At 38.7% G+C, this 22632-nt stretch overlaps 1 protein-coding gene across 2 annotated transcripts in view; it reads right to left on the bottom strand.

Annotated features, from left to right (window-relative positions):
* Nucleotides 1-22632, bottom strand: part of SRGAP1 (SLIT-ROBO Rho GTPase activating protein 1) — a 321601-nt gene that overhangs the window by 50094 nt on the left and 248875 nt on the right. For both annotated transcript variants that reach the window (XM_072655259.1, XM_072655260.1), the window contains exons 9-11: nt 13439-13636; nt 13251-13335; nt 2032-2059 (exon numbers count right to left, since the gene is read on the bottom strand). In XM_072655259.1, coding sequence (XP_072511360.1) covers nt 2032-2059; nt 13251-13335; nt 13439-13636 — 311 coding nt within the window. The remainder of the gene's footprint in view (nt 1-2031; nt 2060-13250; nt 13336-13438; nt 13637-22632) is intronic.

Below are 22632 nucleotides of genomic sequence, written 5' to 3'. Positions count from 1 at the left end.
ATTGATTGGGTAAAGGTGGAACAAAATGCAGAGCAAAATAACAGAACATTATCCTACCATAAGAAATGCTGACTATGAGAAATTCAGGGAAATGTTGGAAGATTTGACATTGAGTCAAAGAGGATGAACCAGGAGAACCATACCCAAAGACTGCAATAAAGTAAATAAAAACAGTAAAAAGCAGCTAAGGCCAGATTACTGTCAATGATCAGTTTTGGTCCTAGAGGACACATAATGAAACATATTTCCTTCACCTTGGTAGAGAAGTGGAGGCTCACGGGCACAGAATGGTAGGTATTCTGTCAGGTGCATTTGTTGTGTTGGTTTGGCTTAATTATGTTTCTTTGTTAATGGGAGATGATGTAATATTGGGAAATAATTGGTACAAAAACCAAAACTGCTGCTATTAATTGATTGTCACAGAATTTAAAAGCTTAGCATTGGATTTTTTTTTTGAAAACTTTGAAAAAACAATAGCTACAACCGTCTAGTTGGTTCACCAAAAAAGAAGTGACAGGTTCACTTCAAATAGGAGCATTAATAAAGTTCTGAAAACCATCTGGTCAGTTTGGGTGAAGGGCAGACATAGCTATTTCCTCAATATACCTCTCAGTCCAAAGAAAACTTGGCATCCCATTATAAAATCTTTCTAATGCAGATTAGAATTGCTCTCAATGTTGCTATATGTGCCTTCAAAGAAAAAACCAAACCTTTCTAACTTTTCCCAATCTGAATTGGAATCTGCTTAAACAATCATTTCATTGGATCACCCACAGCTGTGACTCTGAAGTCTTTAGATAACAGAAAAACTACAACTATTTGAAAAGGTTAAAGTTGAAGAAAATGGTTTTTGAAGGGGAAGAGGGTTATTTCATTTGGGTTATCCCACAAGGACAGGATGGGGCAAAACAGGCCTTGATGACAGTTCATGTGAAAAAAGGGCTGGGAGCTGTCCACGAGCTTCACGTTGACCTAAGTCAACAGTGTAAAAGGGTAATCCAAAAAACAGATAAATAAAAGCAAATGTTACTTTGGGCTGCTTGGTGTCTAGGAACAGGATGGGAGTAGGCCTCCTGTATTCTGTCCTGACTAGATCTAATTGTGGTGCTTCATTTTAGGAGAAAGACATTAATAAACTGAAAGTAGCTAGAGCAAAGTGGCCAAGGCAGTAAAGAGTCTCAATATTGTTTCATATGAGGATTAATTGAAAGAACTAAAGATGTTTAGCCTGTAAAAAAGACTCAGGTACTAGGGTGATAAGGTGGTGGAGGGGGACAGGCTAGCTGCTTCCAAGCTTGCGAGTGCCTACCTTAGGTTAAAGGGAGAAGGCTTTTGTTACACTTGATCCCAGAGGCCACAACCTAGAGGAATGGGTCAAACTTGAAAAAGAAGCATTAGGTAGGCTTGACATCAGGAAAAGTTTCCTAACAATTTAAGTTGTCCCAAAGCAGAAAAGGATGTTTCTTCCCTTCATTAGCGCTTTTCTCACCAGAGGCTGAAGATAAGATCACTTATCTTCAGTGGTAAAGAATAAATTCTTATTCAAGTAGGACTAGGAGGCCTCCAAGATTTGTCCCAGTTCTGTGATTTTCTAATCTCCTCTATTCACAAAAAAGGAAGAGGGTGGGAGGAAGTAACTACATTTGCTTTTTTAGGTATGCTTCCTAAGCAGAATGGATCTTCCCATAAAAATGAATGCTAATTGAATAATCCAATCCTATAATCCCCTCTAGTCGAGAATCTTTTCCGGAGGTTTTAAGTGCTCTAATTCAGACAATCCAAGATCCATTTGCCTTGGGTTCCTGTTACCAAATTGCCTCACAAGAACATTTTACTATCCCACTGGGAAGCCCTCAGAAATACATAAAAGCAAATCCAGTTTTACTAGAAACCTGAATCTACCACACTGATCGATGAATTTCACATACATTGGTAAAGCCTTTCCATTTCTGATGATTTAAAATTTTTGTCATCCTTTGACAAGGGATAGGAATAACATACGTTACAAGCAAAGCTCAAATATCTTCCTACCTTGTGGTCATATATTCGGCTCTGTGACCTAAGGGAACACACATACAAAAAATAGGTTAAGTTGATGGAAACAGACCGTGAAGCCTATTTTCTTTTTCTTTGTCACTTACCATTACAATACTTTTTCTTTTTTTGTATACACCAAGTTAACAATTACTCACACACTAAGTAAATATTCATATCCTACTGGGAAACATGAGGTTAATATAAACTTCAAAACACATTCCAAGCAAATATTTCCAATATTCCCCTTTGTAATATTAAAAATAAATTCCCTAGGCCAACTTGACATCATGCATAATGTCTCTAAAAAGTCAGAACAGCTCCTGTTTTTATTGAATCAACCATAAATTGAGAACTTCTCATAAGATTGACTTTCATTAATTTATATCACATACTTTCCTCTGTTCAAACTTGCTTGGTGTTAAAGAAAAAATGCCCTGGTATGAGGTTTGAACATAAGCTCTTGAGGACAGGGACAATTTGCCTTGTATCTCCAGCCTTCAGTATGTATATAGTATAAACACACATACACACACACACACACACAATACATACTATAGTATATATACTATAGTATATAGGAAATCCTTAATAAATACTGAATTGAACAGAAATTAATCTGAAGGATCAAAATCAGTTGGGGGTCTCTTGTGAACTCAATTCTGTAACTTCTTGCCTGAGACCAAATAGAGGAACTGGCATTTTGGGGAAATGGGGAAGAAGGTCTGATGTTTCTACTTTTATGCATTAAGCCCTGCTTGATCCTGGATTTTAGGAATAAGGATAACAGAATGATACATCCTACCAAAATGCCATCAGGATTCAAATGCCAATTATTTATTTTGAATGGTTTGTATTAGGGGCAAAGGGCAGAGCATATAGATTTATTTGGAAGAATTGACCTGCCTCTAAGGCAACTAGCTGGCTCAGTGGATAAGAACACTGGGCCTGGAATCAGGAAGACCTGAATTCAAATTTGGCCTCAGATACTTACTAGCTGTGTGACTCTGGCAAGTCACTTAACTTGTTTGACTTAATCCAGTGGAGAAGGAAATGGTAAACAAGTCCAGTATCTTAGCCAAGAAAATCCCATTGACAATTTTGTTGATGGTGTCATAAAAAGTTGGACATGACTGAACAACAACACTAACCGGATTTAGATTAAATTGGTATTTTTGTTGCAATATGCAATTAGAAACCTGGGAAGTGATTAGGTTTTATAATCAGAAATGACATTTTGGTCATTGATATTAAGGTATGACAGTGTTGATTTATGTTGCTTCTACTAACACACAGATGAGCTCAAAACCTTTCTTTTGGGTTCCCTGTCACTTAAAATGATGAACCCTTTTTACAGAATTTTTTATCTCTTCAGTTTTGTTCTCATGTATGATTTGGTGTTTGCATAGTGCTCCCTCAATCTAGGCTAATTTTAAGTTTGTATAGTTTCAAGGTTGCCACCTGCTCTGATATTTCAGGGTTGGCCAGGAGAGTATAAAGGGTGTATTGGGTAACCCAATTCTCGTATTTTGTTGTTGTTGAGTTGTTTCAGTCATTTCTGACTCTGCATGACCCCATTTGGGGTATTTTTGGCAAAGATACTGGACTGCTTTGCCATTTCCTTCTCCAGCTCATTTTACAGATGAGGATACTGAGGCAAACAGAGTTAAGTGACTTGTCCAGGGTCACACAGCTAGTACGTGTCTGAAGCCAGATTTGAACTCACAAAGATGAGTCTTCCTGACTCCAGACTTGGTGCTCTATCCACTGTGCCACCTAACTGCCCTACATTCTGCCATAATAGCTTGGAAACATACCTGGCCTAAGAAGATTATTTTGCATTACAACCCTTAATATCACAATTCCTGGAATGCCTGCCCTTCTTTACCTCTACATCTACTACATGAGACCTTTCCTGACTCTCCAAGTTGTCAGGGCTCTCTCCCCACTCCCAACATTCAGTATTTGTGTTGTATACATTTTGTGTATAGGTTTTATCCTTGTATCCTGCCACCCACCTACCGCAAGCCCTACCCATCCATGAAATTACTTGAACAAATTAAATTGAGCAAAGGAAAGATTCTAACTTGATGACATTTTTAACTGCCTTGTAGCTGACAAATGAACTCAACCAGGCCACCAGAGGACTTTCTAGCCAAACATACCCTCTTGTCTACTACCTAGCCTACCAGGTATTAAAGTCATGCCAGAATCACAGGGTTTTAAGTTGGAAGGGAACTTCGCAATCAGCTAGAGCAACCTCTTCATTTTAAGATGAGACTACTGATGCCAAGGGAAGTTACTTGGCCAAAGATAGATAATAAATAACAAAATTGAGATTAAAGTCCAGGTCCTACAAGATTCCAGTTTCAGTGCTTCCCTTCTCCAACCCCCCCCAACAGCTATTGCCTCTAATTACTATAAAAGAGAGAAGTGTTTATTATTAAGGACTTTATTATTAAGAGGGAAGAACCTGTAATGGGCAGCTAGGTGGTACAGGGGATAGAGTGCTGGGCCTGGAGACAAGGAAGACTCATCTTTGTGAGTTCAAATCTGACCTCAGATGCTTGCTAGCTGTATGACTCTGGGCAAGTCACTTTTTGCCTTACTTTTTTCATCTGTAAAATGAGTTGGAGAAGGAAATGGCAAACTATTTCAGTATCTTTGCCAAGAAAACCCCAAAGGGGTCATGAAGAGTGAGACTGGACCATCACAAAAGAACTCTAATGATTTTTTCCTTTCTTGCAGGGCTGGACTGGAATACTTACCATGAAGCTGGGGCTGTACTCTGATCCCTTGCCAAAAGGCAAGCATGACCCAGAAATTCCTGATTGGTCCCCATAATCAATTAGGATTATGGAGAAGATGAATAGCAATGAAGCCAGGAGGAAGGAAGGCTTTATCATCTATATAGAAATATGTAAACCTTTGATTTATTGACTAAGCGTAGATACGGGTAAAAGCTCATCAGCGTGTTATGAGAGCCGAGCCTCGTTCTTAACTTTTACAATTATATTTTGTCAACATACAATATCAGAAAAAGCAGTATATCATAGTAAATACAGAGCCAACCACAGAGTCTAGAAGACCTGAGCTCAAGTTCTGCCTTTCATATGGTTGAATGACTCTGGGCAGGTCACTACTCTCCAAGACTGCAAGTTGAAGACAAGGTGCTGACCATGGGATTTCCTCACCCCTATTCCACTGAAATGATAGGTCTAATTCTCTTCTCCTATAGTACCATTAACAGCATAACCCTTTGAACACTGGCTCAGAAAGATAATTTGGAGAGTCCTGTGTAATTCCAAGGCTCAAAAATGGAAAACTGAAAGGAAACAGTCAAAAAGCTAAAAGTGGATGGAGACACAGACTATAGTTGATAAATGTATTCCTGAGACAAGGACTTTGTAGGTCATTTTTTAACCTTTCTCTTTTCCTTAAAAGGAGAAGCATCTATGGAGGTACAGTCCTAGAGAAAGCAATTACTCATATTCAGGTTTTCTTTGGAAAGTATACTCAAATGGCAATAAAAGAGGGCAGCCAAGTAACCTACTTAATTTTGTTCTCAGAAGCCTAGGTCGGGGACTAGAAACAGAGATGTGATATGAATTAAGCTTTCAGTGTCAGACTCTCTGAATTAAGCAAAAAAGAAAAAAACCAAGAAGCAATCATTGAAAAACACAAAACTTGTACTGATTACTTAAAGTCAGCCCCTTTAACTTCAAAGATGCAAAAATATTCCCCCAAATGAAGCAAAACAAAAAACACAACCAAAATGTGACTCTGACTGGAAAAGCTTATTGTCCAATTGTTTAAAAGTCCAAACCAATTGCTTTATACACTGGCTCTATTCAGTATACTCAATTTTGTTTAAAAAAAAAAATACAAAACCTTGGGTCATTAAAATACTGTTACTGTATTGTTGGAAAAATAAAGCTTTTTTTTGGCCTCATCTATGCCAATCCATTATCTAGTTTCTTCCTAGCTTTTAGTGAGCTTAGATAGTTAACTTTTGATGATCATTTCAATGGTGTCACCTCTGCAACTGGAGAACAGCAAACTAAGTTCTGTAAAAGTGTAAGTCAATCAGTAAGGACTTATTAAGAACTCACTCTGTGCTGGACACAATGCTAAGTTTTGGGGATATAGTACTTTCTCATGGAGAAGACTATATATATGTATCAGAACCTTCAGAAATGCAGAGTTGATAGAGGCAACCTCGGAGGGGATGGTGCCAGCACTTGGCAGGGTGGGGTAGTGGTGGGGGTGGTGGTAATGCCAGAAAAGTCTCCTGGACGAAGTGGTGCTTAAGCTGAGTCTTAAAGGAAGCCAAGGATTCTAAGTCAGAGGTTAAGAGGGAGACAATTCCAGATATGGAGAATGGCTGGTCCTTGTTGTTTGTCCTTCGTTCTTGAGAGGACCATGACATCAGGAAGGAGATGTCAGGACTTGCAAGTGAATTGGATTTAAGTAAAGGAAGGCTATGCAAAGTCAGCAGCCTCACTCTCTTCACTGGAGCCATCTGGGTCCAGTGGTCAGATATTCATCTGGAGATGGCCCTGGGGAATGGCTGGTACAAAGGCACAGAGAAAGAAGAGGGAGTGTTGGGCTCTGAATGAGGTTACAAGTAGGCCAGTAGGGTGAGAGTTCATGAAGACAGAATGTGAGATTAGAAAGGCAACAAAGATCTAGATTGTGAAGAGCTTAAAATGTCAGACAAAGGACTTTATATTTGATCTTGGAGGCAGTAGGGAGTTAGAGAGAGAATGTGACCATGGTCACACCTATGCTTTAGGAAAATTCCTTTGGCAACATCATGGAAGATGGGTTGGAGTATACTTGAGATAGGGAGACTGTTTAGCAAGCTTCTGCACCAGTCCACAGAAGAGGCTGAGCATCTAAATGAGAGTGGTGGCTATATATGTAGAGAGAAGCCTTTTTACAAGAGATGGGGAGAAAGGAATGACAAGATTGGCAACTGACTGGACATGTGGGATAAGAGAAGAGTGCAGGATGATGCCAGAGTTGTAAGACTGGATGACTGGAAGGAGGGGAATGTCCTTGAAAGTAATAGGGTCAAAGGCAAAGCATAAGATAGGCAACCCCATGTCTGCAGTTATCACTTTACCTGTATGAGATCCATTGGGTAAATCTTTGAATTAAGAGCTATTTGTTTTACTACAAAGGTAACTTTTGTAGCAATACATATAATACAATTATAATAATGTGTACTATTACTAATAATATGTATAATAATTGTAGAATTGTATAATATTACTAATACTATGTATAATATAGTTCATACATGCAATTTCTTTTGTGCCACCTCAGACCTTTGTGGCCCCTTTCCTGGTGCTCTTACATCATCCAGGTTTATCTATACCTTCCTTTAGGCTACATAAAGGCAGGGTTGTTGTTGTGTTGTTTCAGTCATATCTGACTCTCTGTGACCCCATTTGGGGTTTTCTTGGCAAAGATACTGGAGTGGTTTGCCATTTCCTTCTCTAGCTCATTTTAAGGATGAACTGAAGCAAACAGGGTTAAGTGACTTGCCCAGGGTCACACAACTAGGAAGTATCTGAGGTCACATTTGAACTCGGGTCTTCCTGACTCTAAGCCTGGTGCACTCTCCATTGTGCCACCTCACTGTCCATAAAGGCAGGGTATTTCTTTATTAATTATTAAGTGAGAGAGAGCAATGTATGAATTGCCCACCACACTAGTGGTGCACACATGGGAGAGCATTGCTGAAAGGCTATAGTGTCCCCACTAGCCATTATAGGGTGTTCAGACTGTAGGTGCCTAGATAGATATCTCTATTACTGAGCCTGCAGCTTTAAATGGTGGTGCTAGCTAGGAGAGAAGTTAATCTAAGAGATGTAATGGAATATTATTCAAAATAGTGAACTATGAAATATAGAATCTGTATGGGGCTCATGAGCACAAACCCTCATCTTGTCTGTGCTCTCCATTCTCAGTCACAGTTTCCCTCCAACACCCACAGATCCATAGACTTAGCCTACTGATATCATATCATTTGTTGAACATAGCAAAAATAAAAGAAACTAAACCAAATGCTCTCATATGGAGCCAACTAGCTCCAGCTGTCTTCTAAACCTCCCCCCAATTGCCCTACTGGATCTCTGGATGTGGCAGGGAGATAGTCCCAAGCTACCTTCACCTGAAACTCATGCAAAGGAACAAGGGAAAAATGTGTATGTTGGGATCATGAACGAATATGAGAGAACAGGTGAGAAAGCGGTCCTCTCTGTCCTTCAGTTCATTAGCCCAATGAGAGTCAGAACAGATGCAAGTCTGAGGACTTCTCCCTCCTCATGCTGTTTTTAATCTGTGTTTAGTATATTTTTCCTTCCCCCCAAATTCCTCCCTTTTTTGAACTTCTGTATTTCTGCCAGGAGCACCACCATCCGTCCAGTTACCAGAGTTCACAACTTGATGTCACCTTCAATTCCTTACTTTCTCTTCTAGCTTTTATCTCTTTATTCACAAAACCACCACCCAGGTTCAAGGTGCTTGTCACCTGTCCTTGGGTCTATATTTCAACAGCCTCTTAACTGTTCTCCCTTCTACAAAGTTGCCAAAATAATCTTCCTAAGGCATAGTTCTAGTCCTGTAAAAAAAAAGTGTGGCTCTCCAATTCATTTGGAATAAAATAAAAAATCCTTATTCTTGTCTTATAATTAACTTTTCCAACTTTATTACATATTGCCCTCCTTGATGTACTTTATTTTCTAGCCAACCTGAACTCCTGTTCCTTGTTCCCTGATCTCAACATACCACCTCTAACCTCAAAATATTCACACAACCTTTATATGCAGTGCCTAGATCCCATTCCCTACCTTTGTCTCTGAGCATCCTTATCTACTTTTGTTGTTTGTCCTTCATTTTGGAAGAGGGTCCTCTTCCATGGGGTTCAAGAGGGACCATGACATCGGGAAGATGATGTCATGACGTGTGAGTAAATTGGACTTACAGGAGGGAAGGCTGTGCAAAATCACCAGTCTCCCTTTCTCCTCTGGAGCCATCTGGGTCCAGTGGTAAAATATAGATCAGGATGATTGGAGATGGCCCCCATCTACTTTTAGGACTCGCCTGAAGTGCTATTTCTTTCTTGAAGCTTTCCCTGCTACCCTCAGCTGTTTTTCTCTTTCTGCTCAAAAATTCCCAAAACATTTTTTCTGGGCTATCTCCCTCAGTTCCCTTTCTGTCTATTTAAATGTAGGTTGTATTACTCCTTGACAATAAATTTCTTGAAGACTATTTCACTTGTCTTTGTATATTTAGTATGAAACTTAGGGCCTTGCACATAGTAAGCAATTAATAACATCTTTTTTTATTTAAGTGCTCCACCCAGAAAATTTTCCTCTTCACCTTTAGACCACACCAGGCTCTGCACAGTCGAAGTTATGGGTTCTATCTGAAATGCCTGCCCCTGTATCATTTGTACCCTACAAAATCCCACCCATCCTTCAGATCTAGTTAATTGTCATTGATTCCTCTTACCTCTGATCTTCCTTTTACCAATCATCTGGGCACTGTCACCCAGTGACTTGAACTGTTAGTTGCATGTGTCATACACAAATACTTTGGGTCCCTATTTAGATCCTAAATGCCTTGAAAATATGGACCATGTGCCATCTCTGTTATATGTATTCCTCATGCTACTGAAACAGAGCCATCACTCAATAAATATTTGCTAAATGAATGAAAGAATGAATGAATAAATGAAAAAGCCTCGCCATGGCTTCCAAAGACCTCAGGGGTAAACAAGATCTAAACCACATAGTCTGAAACACAAATCTCACTCATTGAAAGTGACTCTTCCTGGACCATCAAACAAACTAACTATATCTACCTTATAGGGCCTGATGTCTTTCTCCCCTGCCAATAGAAGGGAAAATGGTATCAAGCATAAACACTTATATAAAGAGTCAGCTGTGTGTGACTGAAGTCACATTCAGGTTAGACCAGTTGTTTCTCTTTCCCTAGGCTGGAGGGTTGGCCTATATTTGGTGTCATATTGATATCTTGAACAAGGAACAGACCTCTTATTGTGTGGAGGGAATCCAGGTCCCTCACGCAGAAGAGAAATGGTCCCATGAGGAGTCAGCACCCTTGGCCACAACAGCTCAGGGTGAATCTCTGGATTCTAAATAAAGAAATGTCAAGCTTAGACCTCACCATGTACAATGTATCAGTACACTGTAGTGAAGTTTGGCTGCTGAGGATGTCATCTGGAATATAGATCAGCAACTGACCAGAATATAGCAGTATTTAATACAGGCACATTAAAATAATATTGAGTCTGGGTTTTCTGCTGGGAAGACGTAGACTCCATTCTAGACAGTGAATCACTTCCATAAAAACTCTCTGAATGTGACCTCAGGTGTCTTAACTCATGCAGTCTCTGGTGCCAAGAATGAATTCACAGAGCTAACTCTCATAAGAGTACCATTTGCAAAGTGAAATCACACCTTCTAGGTAGAATGCAGAAAGTGCCTATAAGCCTTAATGTTCACTGAGGATAAATGGTGCCTTTGTGTTCAGAAATGACTTTAGGGGTATGCTGCTGTATCAGGCACTGTGGAAGAAATTTTAAAGAGAGAGAGAGACAGAGAGATACAGAGACAGAGAGAGACAGAGACAGAGAGAGAGAGAGAGAGAGAGAGAGAGAGAGAGAGAGAGAGAGAGACTTAAAAACTAAGAAAATAGAGTAAAGATATGTACAGCAAAGTTTTTCAAAAACTCCAAAAGTTTGAGAGTTTTTATTCCTCCTTAGGTCAAAATTTTTACTTTACAGTTTGGAAGTACAATTGGTCAGCAAATATTATCAAGTGCCTACTATGATGCTATAAGGGCAGCTAGGTGGCACAGTGGATAGAATGCTGGGTCTGAAGTCAGGAAGAGTCATCTTCATGAGTTCAAATCTGGCTTCATACACTTTGCTGTGTGACCCTGGGCAAGTCACTTAACCCTGTATGCCTCAGTTTCCTCATCTGTAAAATGAGCTGGAAAAGGAAATAGTAAACTATTCCAGTATCTTTGCCAAGAAAACCCCAAACGGGGTCATGAAGAGTTGGACACAACTGAAATGACTCGACAACAGCAAAAAACTGCAAAGACAAAACCAGAAATTGTCCTTGACCTCAAAGGAGATAACATGTGTGTAGGCAGGTAGGTGGCTAGACTTGAGTTCAAATCCAGCCTCAGACCCTTACTAGCTATGTGACCCTGGGCAAGTTAAGCGACTTATTTGCCTGTTTGCCTCAGTTTCCTCATCTACAAAATGGAGATGATAATAGCACCTACCTTCCAGGGTTGAGTGAAGATCAAATGAGATAACATTTATAAACTTAAAGGGCTATATAAATGCTATTATTATAGAAGTATATACAACAAATATCAAGTAAAGTTTTTGCCAGATGGCACTAGCTCCTGGGGAGAAGTGGGGATGGATAAAGAAAGCCTTAATGTACTGCAGGGATCCTTAACTTTATTCATATCATCAACTTCTCTGGCAGCCTAGGGATGACTATGGACTCTTCAGAATAATTTTAAAAAATAACTGAAGGAAATAAATTTCAGCTGGAGGTTAGAAATAGAAAAGGGCATTTGGGGCTGAATTCAGAAGGAAATAAAAAATTCTTAGAGGCAGAGGTGAGGGAGGAGTACACTCTAGACATGGGAGAAAACCAGTTCAAAGGCATAGAGATAAAAGATGAAGGAAAAGTGTGAGAGAACTAGCAAGAAGCCTTGTTTTGGTAGACCACAGTGAGGGAAGTGCTGTAATGTAGAATTAGACTGGAAAGGAATGTGCAGGCGGTATTGTGAAGGGAAGTTTCTATTTGATCCTAGAGGGGTTGGGGGACTACTGGAGCTTAGTGATTTGCAGAATGACACAGTACGAATTGACCCCTAAAAAAAATCACTTTTGCGCTTGAGTGTGGGATGATGGATTGAGGGGAGGGATCTGAGGCTGACACCATTTAGAAGACCACTGTAGTAGTCCTGGGGAAAGGTGATGGCTGTGTGCTTACAGCAAAGAGACCAGTGGCAGATACTGAGGAGTAAGGTAGGAAATTTGTTTACTTCCTAAGAAAGGATTGGAGATGACTCATACCTTCCCCTTCACTTTCAACTAAATCTCAGCAGGTCCTATACAGCATGAATAAAAGAGAGCTGAGGGAAGTGGGGCTATGGGGCAGCTAAAATGGGGACTTGATCATATTTCTATTTTCATTTTGACAAATAAACTAAGAAGCACTAACTGAACTATACAGAGCCCTCTTTTTCTTGGAATAATTTTATTCATACTCAGGGGATTAACCACAATATAAAGAATGTTCTTAGGAAAAGTCAACACTCAATGAAAAAAACAAACTAGATTCTAGGGTGGGAAATGAAACCCCAAATCCTGTAATTTACCAGAACATCAAATGCCTAGCACCCATTACTTGGTAGAGAAGTTAGGAAGGCGGCAGCAAGTGTGTGGAGGTTATAGATAGGGGAAGTTGAGTGTGATTTATTAGCAAAAATTCCTTTGGGCTACATTAGTTCCATCACCAAAACCCATTTACTAGACACCATCTACACTATCTACTAGTCACTCCTCTAATTCCCTTTCTATTAATATATTCTCTTTATCTTCCCCTTTCTATATTTAGATATGTAGTTAATTCAATTCAATATTTGTGAAATAATTACCATGTACATAGGAGTAGTGATAGAGATGAAAAATGTCTGTCTTTGTCCTTGGGGAGTTTATAGCTAATAGATGCCTATACATATGCAAATGATGCATTACATATACATGGACATTTATAAATATATGGGATAGGTGTATATGTCACATATATGTATATATCATATATGCATACATGTGGTTACTGTAGATCACTGTAGAACTATATAAACACATGTACATACATAATACATAAACAATGCACCGATGTTTAGATTGATTACTCTCAACATTCACATTTATATAGCGTTTGAAGGTTCACACTTGTCTCATAATAACTTTACAAAGTAGTATTAGGAAGCATTGATTCCATTTTACAGAGGAAGTTATTGCTCAGATGGATCTGGTGACCCGTCCCCTCACATAGCTAATAACTACTAAAGCTGATTCCAATTTCAGACCACTTTTCATCTCTGATGAATCACCCTCTTCCTTATTATATTCCATAGCTTACCTTCTCCCAGTGTCCTTTGCAGCAAATCATGTTTGGCTTGAAGCTTTGTAATGAGATTACTGCCTTCCAGGTATTCTCTGAATTTCTGCACAAGGGAAGATTGATTTTCAAAAAAAAGAATTATCACAAAAAGTCAGCATTTTGAAATAAATGTCCTTGCGTTATTTCGAGTGGATATGATGACGTACCATGAAATAGAACTGCTCAGTTTCCTGCTGGTTGGCTCTTCTTTTAGCGATGCTGGGTTTACTCAAGTATGTTTCAGAGACGGTGGACTTTACAGACTCCGTGGATCGACTATGCTGGAAGCATTCTGAGACATCATAATCCTCAATGGTGACCATGTCTTGTATTGTTTGTAAGGTGGCTTCAGTTGTTTTCTTAACCTGGGGACACAAATATATTTTCTTTACCTCATAGGAAGGAAAAGCAAGCTATGACAAAAATGACCTCAGATACTACATAGTAGGTGAAGAGATTAGGAAATGATATGAAGAATGAAGCAAAGAGAAGTAATTGGGCTATACTGTATTTGAGATACAGGCAAGAAAACAGAACCCTTTAAAAAACCCAGTGGATTAAGAGTTAGGACTAGCCATGGGCTTTGGTGAAAGTTGCTTAATTATTCTTCTCTAAAAGAAGGAAAGAAACTTCAACTATCAGATGTTGGTAACCCATTGCACTTGAGGCAGGGAGGTGGTACAGTAGATAGAGTACTGGACCTGGAGCCAGGAAGACCTGAGTTCTAATCCTGCCTCAGCTACTAATAGGTTGTGTTGCCTATTAGTTGCCTTGGGCAACTCTTTGTATTAATATACAAATAGAAGAAGGTTAAAGGACCTTCAAGACCAGCTCCTTTAGTTCCTTAGTCATAAATGTATCTTAACAATATTTCCCCACATTTGCCTTGTTCTTGATGGTTTGAAAAGTGCTTTTCTCACAATAACTCTATTAGGTATGACTATCCTGGTTTTGCAGTTGAGAAAACTGAGGCTCTGAATGGTGAAGTGACTTGCTCATGGCTATACAGCTAACAAGAGGTAGGATTTGAACCCAAGTGTCCTGATCCCAAGGTGAGAGCTCTACTCTTCACACCAGTGGTGGGTCATCTTTTGTCTCAATTCTCACCATTGTGACAAACTTAAGTAGAAGAGAGGGTCCCATATTGACTCAGATGAAATTGTACTTAAAACTATGTTTTGTTGTATTTTTATTTTATTAAATATTTCCCAGTTACATTTCAATCCGGTCCAGACTTCACTGGAGAGTGTAGGGTGACACCTCTGTATTAAATTACACATCTTCTATAAGGGCCTTCTGTAAACAATAATAATTATTTGGTATTTTATTATATTAACTTGCATATAAGAAACAGTCATTAAAATGTATAAACCAATAACTATGACTTTGATATAAACTTTTCCTGACATTAACTGGAACATACATATTCAACATGTATGAATGCACACTTCACTATAATACCTAAATTCCTACTTTAATGCCCCATTTTACCATGGAGTTAACATCTTTTACTATTATTTTGAAAAAGATGTTCTGTGGAGTTCTTGAATACTGTGCTGTCAGAGTATAAAGTCAGTCAAGTCCTACTAGATGTCAAGGGTGGGCCCAGTAATGGACACATTTTCTTTCTATCTATCAATACACACATATACATATATAAAATATTTTAAATATTTATAGTAACTTATAATATATTTATAATATATATTTAAATATTTAAAAAATCATATATATTTTAATATAGAAATAAGTTTAACATATCTGATTTTATATATATATAGTTCTATCTATCTATCTATCTATCTATCTATCTATCTATCTATCTATCTATCTATCTATCTATCTTATATATGACAAACAACTGGCATTAAAGGACAGCCTAGCTGAGGTCAGAAGCTCATCAGTGAGTTGGTAACAAGGTGATATATTTTTTGGTTATAGAAATTCTCAAAGACCATTTATTGCAGATGGTTGTGATTCACACTGGTGGAGAATGTGTGTTCACCCCCTCCTCCCAGTACAGATTCTTAAAGACTTACACTATCTATGCATGTATGCACACACAATAATGATGTGACATAATAATGTAAAATAACATAATATATTGAAGCTTTTCCTTTAAAAGGTTGTCAGTCCCTGGAACAAATGATTTCTAAGCTACTACCTGGTTATAAAATTCTATGCGTTTAAGGTACTGATATTGAGAGTTGGTGTGGCTGGGTTGACAGAAGAATGGATTCAGAAAATCCTGAGTTCATATCCAGACTTTGCCACTAATCAGTCATGTAATCATGGGCAAGTTGCTTAACCATTCAAAACCTCAGTTTCCTCTTCTGTAAAAAGAGATTAATGCCAGGAGTACCTACATCTCTAAAAGTACTTTTACTATTATTTTGAAAAGATGTTCTTTGGAGTATTCATATATACATACATGCACATGCAAACATGTTCCCTTATTTATATGACAGAGATTTCTCAGTCTACACCTCTTCCCCATGTACCTAACTGACCTTGCCAACTCTCTGTAGGACAACTGATCTGGCTCTTCAATCCTGAATTATCCAGTGAATACAAGATTGAACAGAAATGTAAGATGGCTTGCCTTGTGCTGCAAAGTATTATCCCATGGGATAGTCTCAGTGAAGGAGCACACCAAGCTTATACAGAAAAGGCAAGTCACAGGGGGGAATAAAACGATGAAGCAGCTCTTGGAGCACTCTGGGTAACTCATTAGCATGGAAATGAGAAGCCTTTCTTTTGTGGCTGGAGACACAAAAGTCTCAGGAAGGAAGACCTCGAGACCTCCCAATAAGTTTGAAGACTAGGATATGCTCAAGGTCAAATGCACGACTAGGTCACACATTAACAAGAATGAAATATCTATCGATCTGGCTATCTACCTATCTTTCTATCTGCCTACCTATCTACACTATCTACATATCTGTCTACCTATCTGTCTGTCTACCTATCTATCTGTCTACCTACTATCTGTCTGCCTACTGATTGGTCTCTGTCTGTCTGTCTGTCTATCTATCTACCTGCTTACCTACCTACCTACATATCTGTCTACCTACCTAGTTACTTACATATCTGTCTGTCTGTCTATGTACATGTCTATCTATCTACATATCTATCTCCACCTATCCATCCATCCATTTTTTTGAACAAACATTCATTTTCTCTCCCTCTCATCTTCTCTCACCCTGAACAAGGGGAAAAAATTAATCTTATAACAAATTTGCACTGTCAAGCAAAACAAATTCCCTCATTGGCCATGTTCAAAAATATAGGTCTCCTTCGGCATCTTGAGTCCATCACTTCTCTTTCAGGAGGTGAGCAGCATTCCTCTGCCATCATGGCTGGTTGTTGTACTCATCTGGGCTTGCACACTGTTTATCTTTACAGCGTTATTATTGTATAAACTCTTCTCATGGGGAAGAATCATCCTGGAAAGCTGCCAAGTTTCTTTTCTTTCTTTAGAAAGCAGGAAGATCACTGGAGGAAACTCCAAAGCTGATGGTTCATCTACTCGAACCACCTCTTCACTGTCCCAAGAAAAAATGTCCATAAGGGAAGCAGATACCCTCCTCTTCTCAAGGGATATGTGCCCCAAGAAATACTTAGAGACAACATCTTCATGTTCTGAATGACTATATCCTTTATGAGAACTCCCATTTCCTAGGGTTTACACATTTTTTCCTAGAAGTTGAGAACTGGAAGGGACCTCAGTAGCCATCTAATTCAATCCATACCCCAAAGGAACCACAGAAGGTGGGCTTCCAAACTCTGCCTGAAGACCTCTAAGGAGGGGGAACCTACCACCTCTAATTAGGAAGCTTTTCTTGGTATAGTTTTTCCCTCTTTACAACCATTACTGACCGTTACTCTTAGGTCTCACCTCTGGGACCAAACACAACAAATCTAATCCCTCTTCCATGAAGACCATCAAACACTTGAAGACAACTCTCGTTTCCCCTCTCAATCTTCTCTTCTCCAGGTGTAACATCAATAGGATCCTTTAACTGATTCTCATGTGAGATGAACTCGTGTTGTTTCCTTTACCAACCTCCTTATATCCATCTGGACACTATAGTTTATCAAATTGCTTCTTAGGCTGTGGGAGCTGGAATGGAATATAATCTGGATGAGGTCATGAGGGCAGAATATGGTTAATGGGACTATCAAAATGTATTTCCAGAAGCCATGCCTCTCTTAATAAAATCAAGATGGCATTAGCCATGTCACACCACTGCCTCCTGTTGGACTTGCTGTTCACTGAGACTCTCAGTTCTTTTTCAGACATGTATGGTTGATAATTTTCTACCCAAATGAGAGGTGAGTTCTCTTTCCTAACTGTGTGTATATTCAATATGTTATATATGTACATATATATATATATATATATACACACACATATTCTAATTGAGCTTTATCATATTAGATTTAGCCCACTGCTCCAGCCTGCCAAGATCTTTTTGGATCTTGACTCTCAACCAGTGCGTTAGGTAATCCTCCTAGCTTTTTTGTAATCTGGAAATTTGATGCAATACCATCTATGTATTTAGCAAAGGAACTGATAAAATATTCAACAGTACAGATCCCTGCGGCTTTTCCATGTTAATAGTAAACCATTAACAGGGATTCTTTGAGTCTAGTCATCCAATGAAATTCTGTATCTGTCTAACTATATTATCATCTAATCTACAGCTCTCCATGTTCTCCACAAGCATAATGTACCATATTGTGTTATAAGTTATGCTGAAATTTAGGCAAATTACTCATAGCATTCCTTTTATCTAGCAGTTCGGAAATCCTATTACAAAAGGAAAGGTAGCCTGGGAGGACCTGTTTCTGGTGAAATTATGTTGAAACTATGTGTGTGTGTGTGTGTGTGTGTGTGTGTGTGTGTGTGTGTGTGTGTGTATGCCCCCCCCATACACACAGACACACACACACACACACATATAGTATGTAAATTAATTTGGGACAAAACTGGTGGATAAAGAGAACTTAGTCATATGGAAAATCACACTCAAATAATGTAAGTATTTATCTGTAGCCTCCTCTTCTATGCCATGGAAGAGAGAAGAGCTCAGAGGAAGGACTGAAATCCATATGGAATCACTCGAGCGGTAAGCTTTAATGACTCCCCATGACAGCCAGCACAGACAGCTAAGTGGTCAGAGGTATTGTGATGCTGAACTGGAGCCCAAATAAAGGACAAATTACTGGGAAGAGAGATTTCCTCCAAGCAGTAACTCCCAACAAGTCACTTGTCTCAAGCAAAAAAAAGTTTAAGAACTTTCTCCATACGAAATGAAGTTTAGAATAAGTGGACATAATTGTTAGTGGGAAAGACATCAAATTTTATTCTACTTGGTTTTCTTTAAAAGCTCATCTCAGCCTAAGACATCATCTTTAAAACTGTTGGCAACATGAATAACATGTAGATTGCTTATTTTCTCTGGGTTGGGGGAGGGAAGGGAAGGGAGAGAAATTTTGGAACTTAAAATTAAAAAAAAAAGAATGTTAAAATTGTTTTTACATGTATTTGGGGAAAATAAAGTATTATTTGGAATACTTTTGGAATTAAATTTAAAAACCTTTAAAAATTTAAAAGGCCATCCCTACTTTCTATGAAACACTGCTTTTTAAAAAACAAACTTTGTTTCTTAGGAAGACACTTTGTAAAGGGATTTATTTGACTGTTCATTGGAAAGATCTGCTATGTCAAGAAACTGTCTAGCAGATAATTTTTGGTTCATTCAAGAGAAAATAACACTTTTTTTTTTTTTACTAATAAAAATTTTAGGCCATAAGAAATAAAAAAATAAAAATAAAAAGTGCTTGCTTATCTATGAAATCAGTTACCTTAATAAAGAAGCAGCATGGTACAGTGGCCACAGAACCAGCCCCAGAGCCTGGAAGACCTGAGTTCAAGTACCACCTCTGACACATATTGATCCATATTATGGGACTCTGGGAAAATCATGTAACCTCTCAGTGCCCTAGTCAACTGTCTGGCAGCCAGAGCTTCTTAACTTTTGGGTTTTTTTGTCATTGCCCGCTTTGTCAGTCTACTGAAGCCTATGGATCCCTCCTCAGAATAGTTTTTAAATGTGTAAAATAAAATATAAGGGCTCACAAAGGAAAATGATCATATTGAAATAGTTATCTATAACACACACCCCTCTCTCTTCCTCTAACGAGATCTCTCATACATGTTCACAGACTCCAGATTAAGATATAAATTGCAGAGGAGGTGCTGATCTCTATGTGGTAGAGGGAATTTCCTCACCTGGAAATTTCTGAAACCACAATGAAACCCCATATCCCTTATTTCTTTACAACTAAAAAACACAAAAAATTCAAGTTTATAAATCAGTGAGTTTGCATCTCAGGGAAAAACATATGTTTTCTAGTTCAGATCATATGGTAGAAACAGTTGTTTTAAAGGTTGAATCTGCAAATCTAAAGTTCTAAACTAGCAATAAGCATCATAACCATGATACATTCATTATTCATTACTTTATCCAAACATTTCCTCAACTTTTATTTTCAGCCTATACCACTTCTTGGGGTTAATAAATTCCATAGATTCACTAAGATAATTCCTATTTCCTTTTGTTTGTCCTTAAAATACTCTCAAGGTCAATGTAATTCACATCTCCTAGGGTCTGATAAAAAAGAGCACGTTCACCCCATCTATAACACAAATTATTTTATAAATCTAGATGATCGATTCACCCTTCATCTTCTCTCTCCCCACAATGGAGTGTTCTAATTTATTCTAGTCAGCTGGACTAGAATTACCTTCAGTGGAATGAGGTGTACCCGGGAATGGAGCGAATGAAGAGCTGGCTATAAATAGCTACAGCTGAAAATACAAGAAAAGATTTTTGCCACTGCTATTGCAGTGGAAGACTAAAATTGCTTCCAAGCCTTCCTACTAGATTAAGATCAATTGGTATTTAGAGAGAATGGAGGTTGGGCCAACATAAAATGACATCATGCCACCTTCTCCAGTGATACATGCAAGGCGCACCTGCTGATGGACCTTTCTAATGCAGGTACCTTCTATGTACTTCCTGAATGAAGGCCGGTTAGAACCTCTGTCCCCTGCCCTACCACTGCCTTTTGTGGAGAGGGGGGGATTCTATAGAAATATAACTTTGACAACAAAACATGTAAAACTCTGGACGTGTTTTGCAGAAACATCAGAAGAAACAGATTTAATTCCTCCCTGGATTTGTTTCTAACATTCAAGGTATTCCTCGTTCTATTCAGTTTGTAACTACTATGTGCTTACCCAGATCACTGCCTGGGGAGTTCAGTAAATGTTCCATTATAGCAGCAGTAATAAGTGTATGTGTGGGGTTTTTTATGCTTGAAAGTTCCTGGACACACAAAATCTAGGCTTAATGGGACCTCGTAAAATGCACTGGGAGACTTGCCAAAGCCCCAGCTATGTGGTGCTATGCCCAGAAGGAAAGCCAATGGTTTCAGTTTCAAGAAAGATTCAGTTGCTAGAGTATATGTGTTTCAGAAAGCATAATTACCCTGGGTTCAACATAAATTCACCAATTTCAATAAGGGTGGCCTAATTTTTGTAGTTAGAATGGGAGTCAGGAAATTACATTGGTTTGAAATCCAAATAAATTGGTTAAGAAACATTCATGCACACACATACCAATGAAGATATACATATATGTACAATTAGAAAGACTTAAATAGGAATAAAATGACATATGGTATAAGAATCAGTCCTGGAAAGTATTCACTGTTCAGAATTCTCATTTTGGCATTTACTAGATTTAATTAGATTCATTTCAGACACAAGTAGCTACAGGTTAGACTAAGTGGTCTCTATGGTCCCTGAACCTGTGGTCCTGGACCCCCTTCTCTTATTTTGTAGAACCATTAGGTTCCCATGGGTTTAACTATCATCACCACGTGGAGGATTTTCAGATCTACATATCCATTCTGACTCACTCCTGAGCTCTACTTCCACATCACCAACTGCCTACTAGACATTTTATTGGGGAGGGGAGGGGAGGTGAGGCCATCAAGGTTAAGTGATTTGCCCATGGTCACATAGCTAGTAAATGTCAAGCGTCTAAGGCTGGATTTGAACTCAGGTCCTCCTGACTCCAGAGCTGGTGCTCTATATACTGTGCCACCTAACTGCCTCCCATTAGACACTTTAATCTGAAAGTTCCATAGGCATCTCAGATTCAGTAAATAGAACTCACTATTTTTCCCTCAAACTTGATCCTTAGAATCACCATCCTTCTAATCACCAGGTTCACAATCTCATGGTGATCTTCAACTCCACATACCTATATACTCTCTACATTTGCTCCATTTCTTGCATCCCTCATCTTCTTTCCATCCACAGACATCACCCTTGTTGAGGCCCTTATAATCTCAGAATTGACCTGTCACAATAGTCTCTCAGTTGGGGTCCCTGCCTTTAATCTTGACGCATTCCAATCTATCCTTCACACAGCTACCAGTGACTTCCCAATGTTCACATCTCCCTTACTCAATAAAATGCTCCTTATTACTTCTAAAAGCAAATAGATAATCTCTTCATGGCATCTAAATTCCTTTGCAACCTGAACCCATTTTACTCTTCTAGCCTTATTAGATATCACTCTTACTCTTCACACATGGTATATATAATTTAGTCAAACTCAGCATCTTACCATTCCTTACTCCATTTCCTACCTTTGTGCCAGCCCCTATGTCTGGGATGTTTCTCCACTTCTCAGAATCTCTAATTCCCATCAAGACTCAGTTCATGTGTCACTTTCTAGAGTCAGGAAGACCTGAGTTAAAATCCAGCCTCAGATATTTACTAGCTGTGTGATCCTGAGTAAGTCACTTAATCTCTGTATGCCTCAAATTCTAAATAAAAATAAAATAAAACTCAACTATATATAAATAAAAGTTTCCTCAACTATAAAATCTGGATAATAACAGCACCTACCTCGCAAGGTTGTTGTGAGGATCGAATGAAATAATATTTGTAATAAGCAAAAAACCATTCACAACCAACAGTGCCTGGTACATAGCAGGCTTACCCTTTTCCTTTCCTCTCTCCCTCCCCTTCTACCTCTAGTGCCCTAGCCTCTAAAATCTACCTTGTCTTTATTTCATATCTACCAGAACATGTCCATGTCATTTCCCCTTATAAATTCTGAACTCCTTATGGGCAAGGACTGCTTTACTTTTTAGTATGTAGCATACACAGTGTTTGGCACACAGTAGGTGCTTTAACAAATGCTTTAAAGCACCAACTATGTGGATATATATCCCAGGCATGGGAGCCAGCACAAAATACTGTATGTTATCATGT

Source organism: Notamacropus eugenii, chromosome 3 (genome assembly GCF_028372415.1).
Source record: "Notamacropus eugenii isolate mMacEug1 chromosome 3, mMacEug1.pri_v2, whole genome shotgun sequence".
NCBI lineage: Eukaryota > Metazoa > Chordata > Mammalia > Diprotodontia > Macropodidae > Notamacropus > Notamacropus eugenii.
This window is presented reverse-complemented; position numbering and strand designations above follow the sequence as displayed.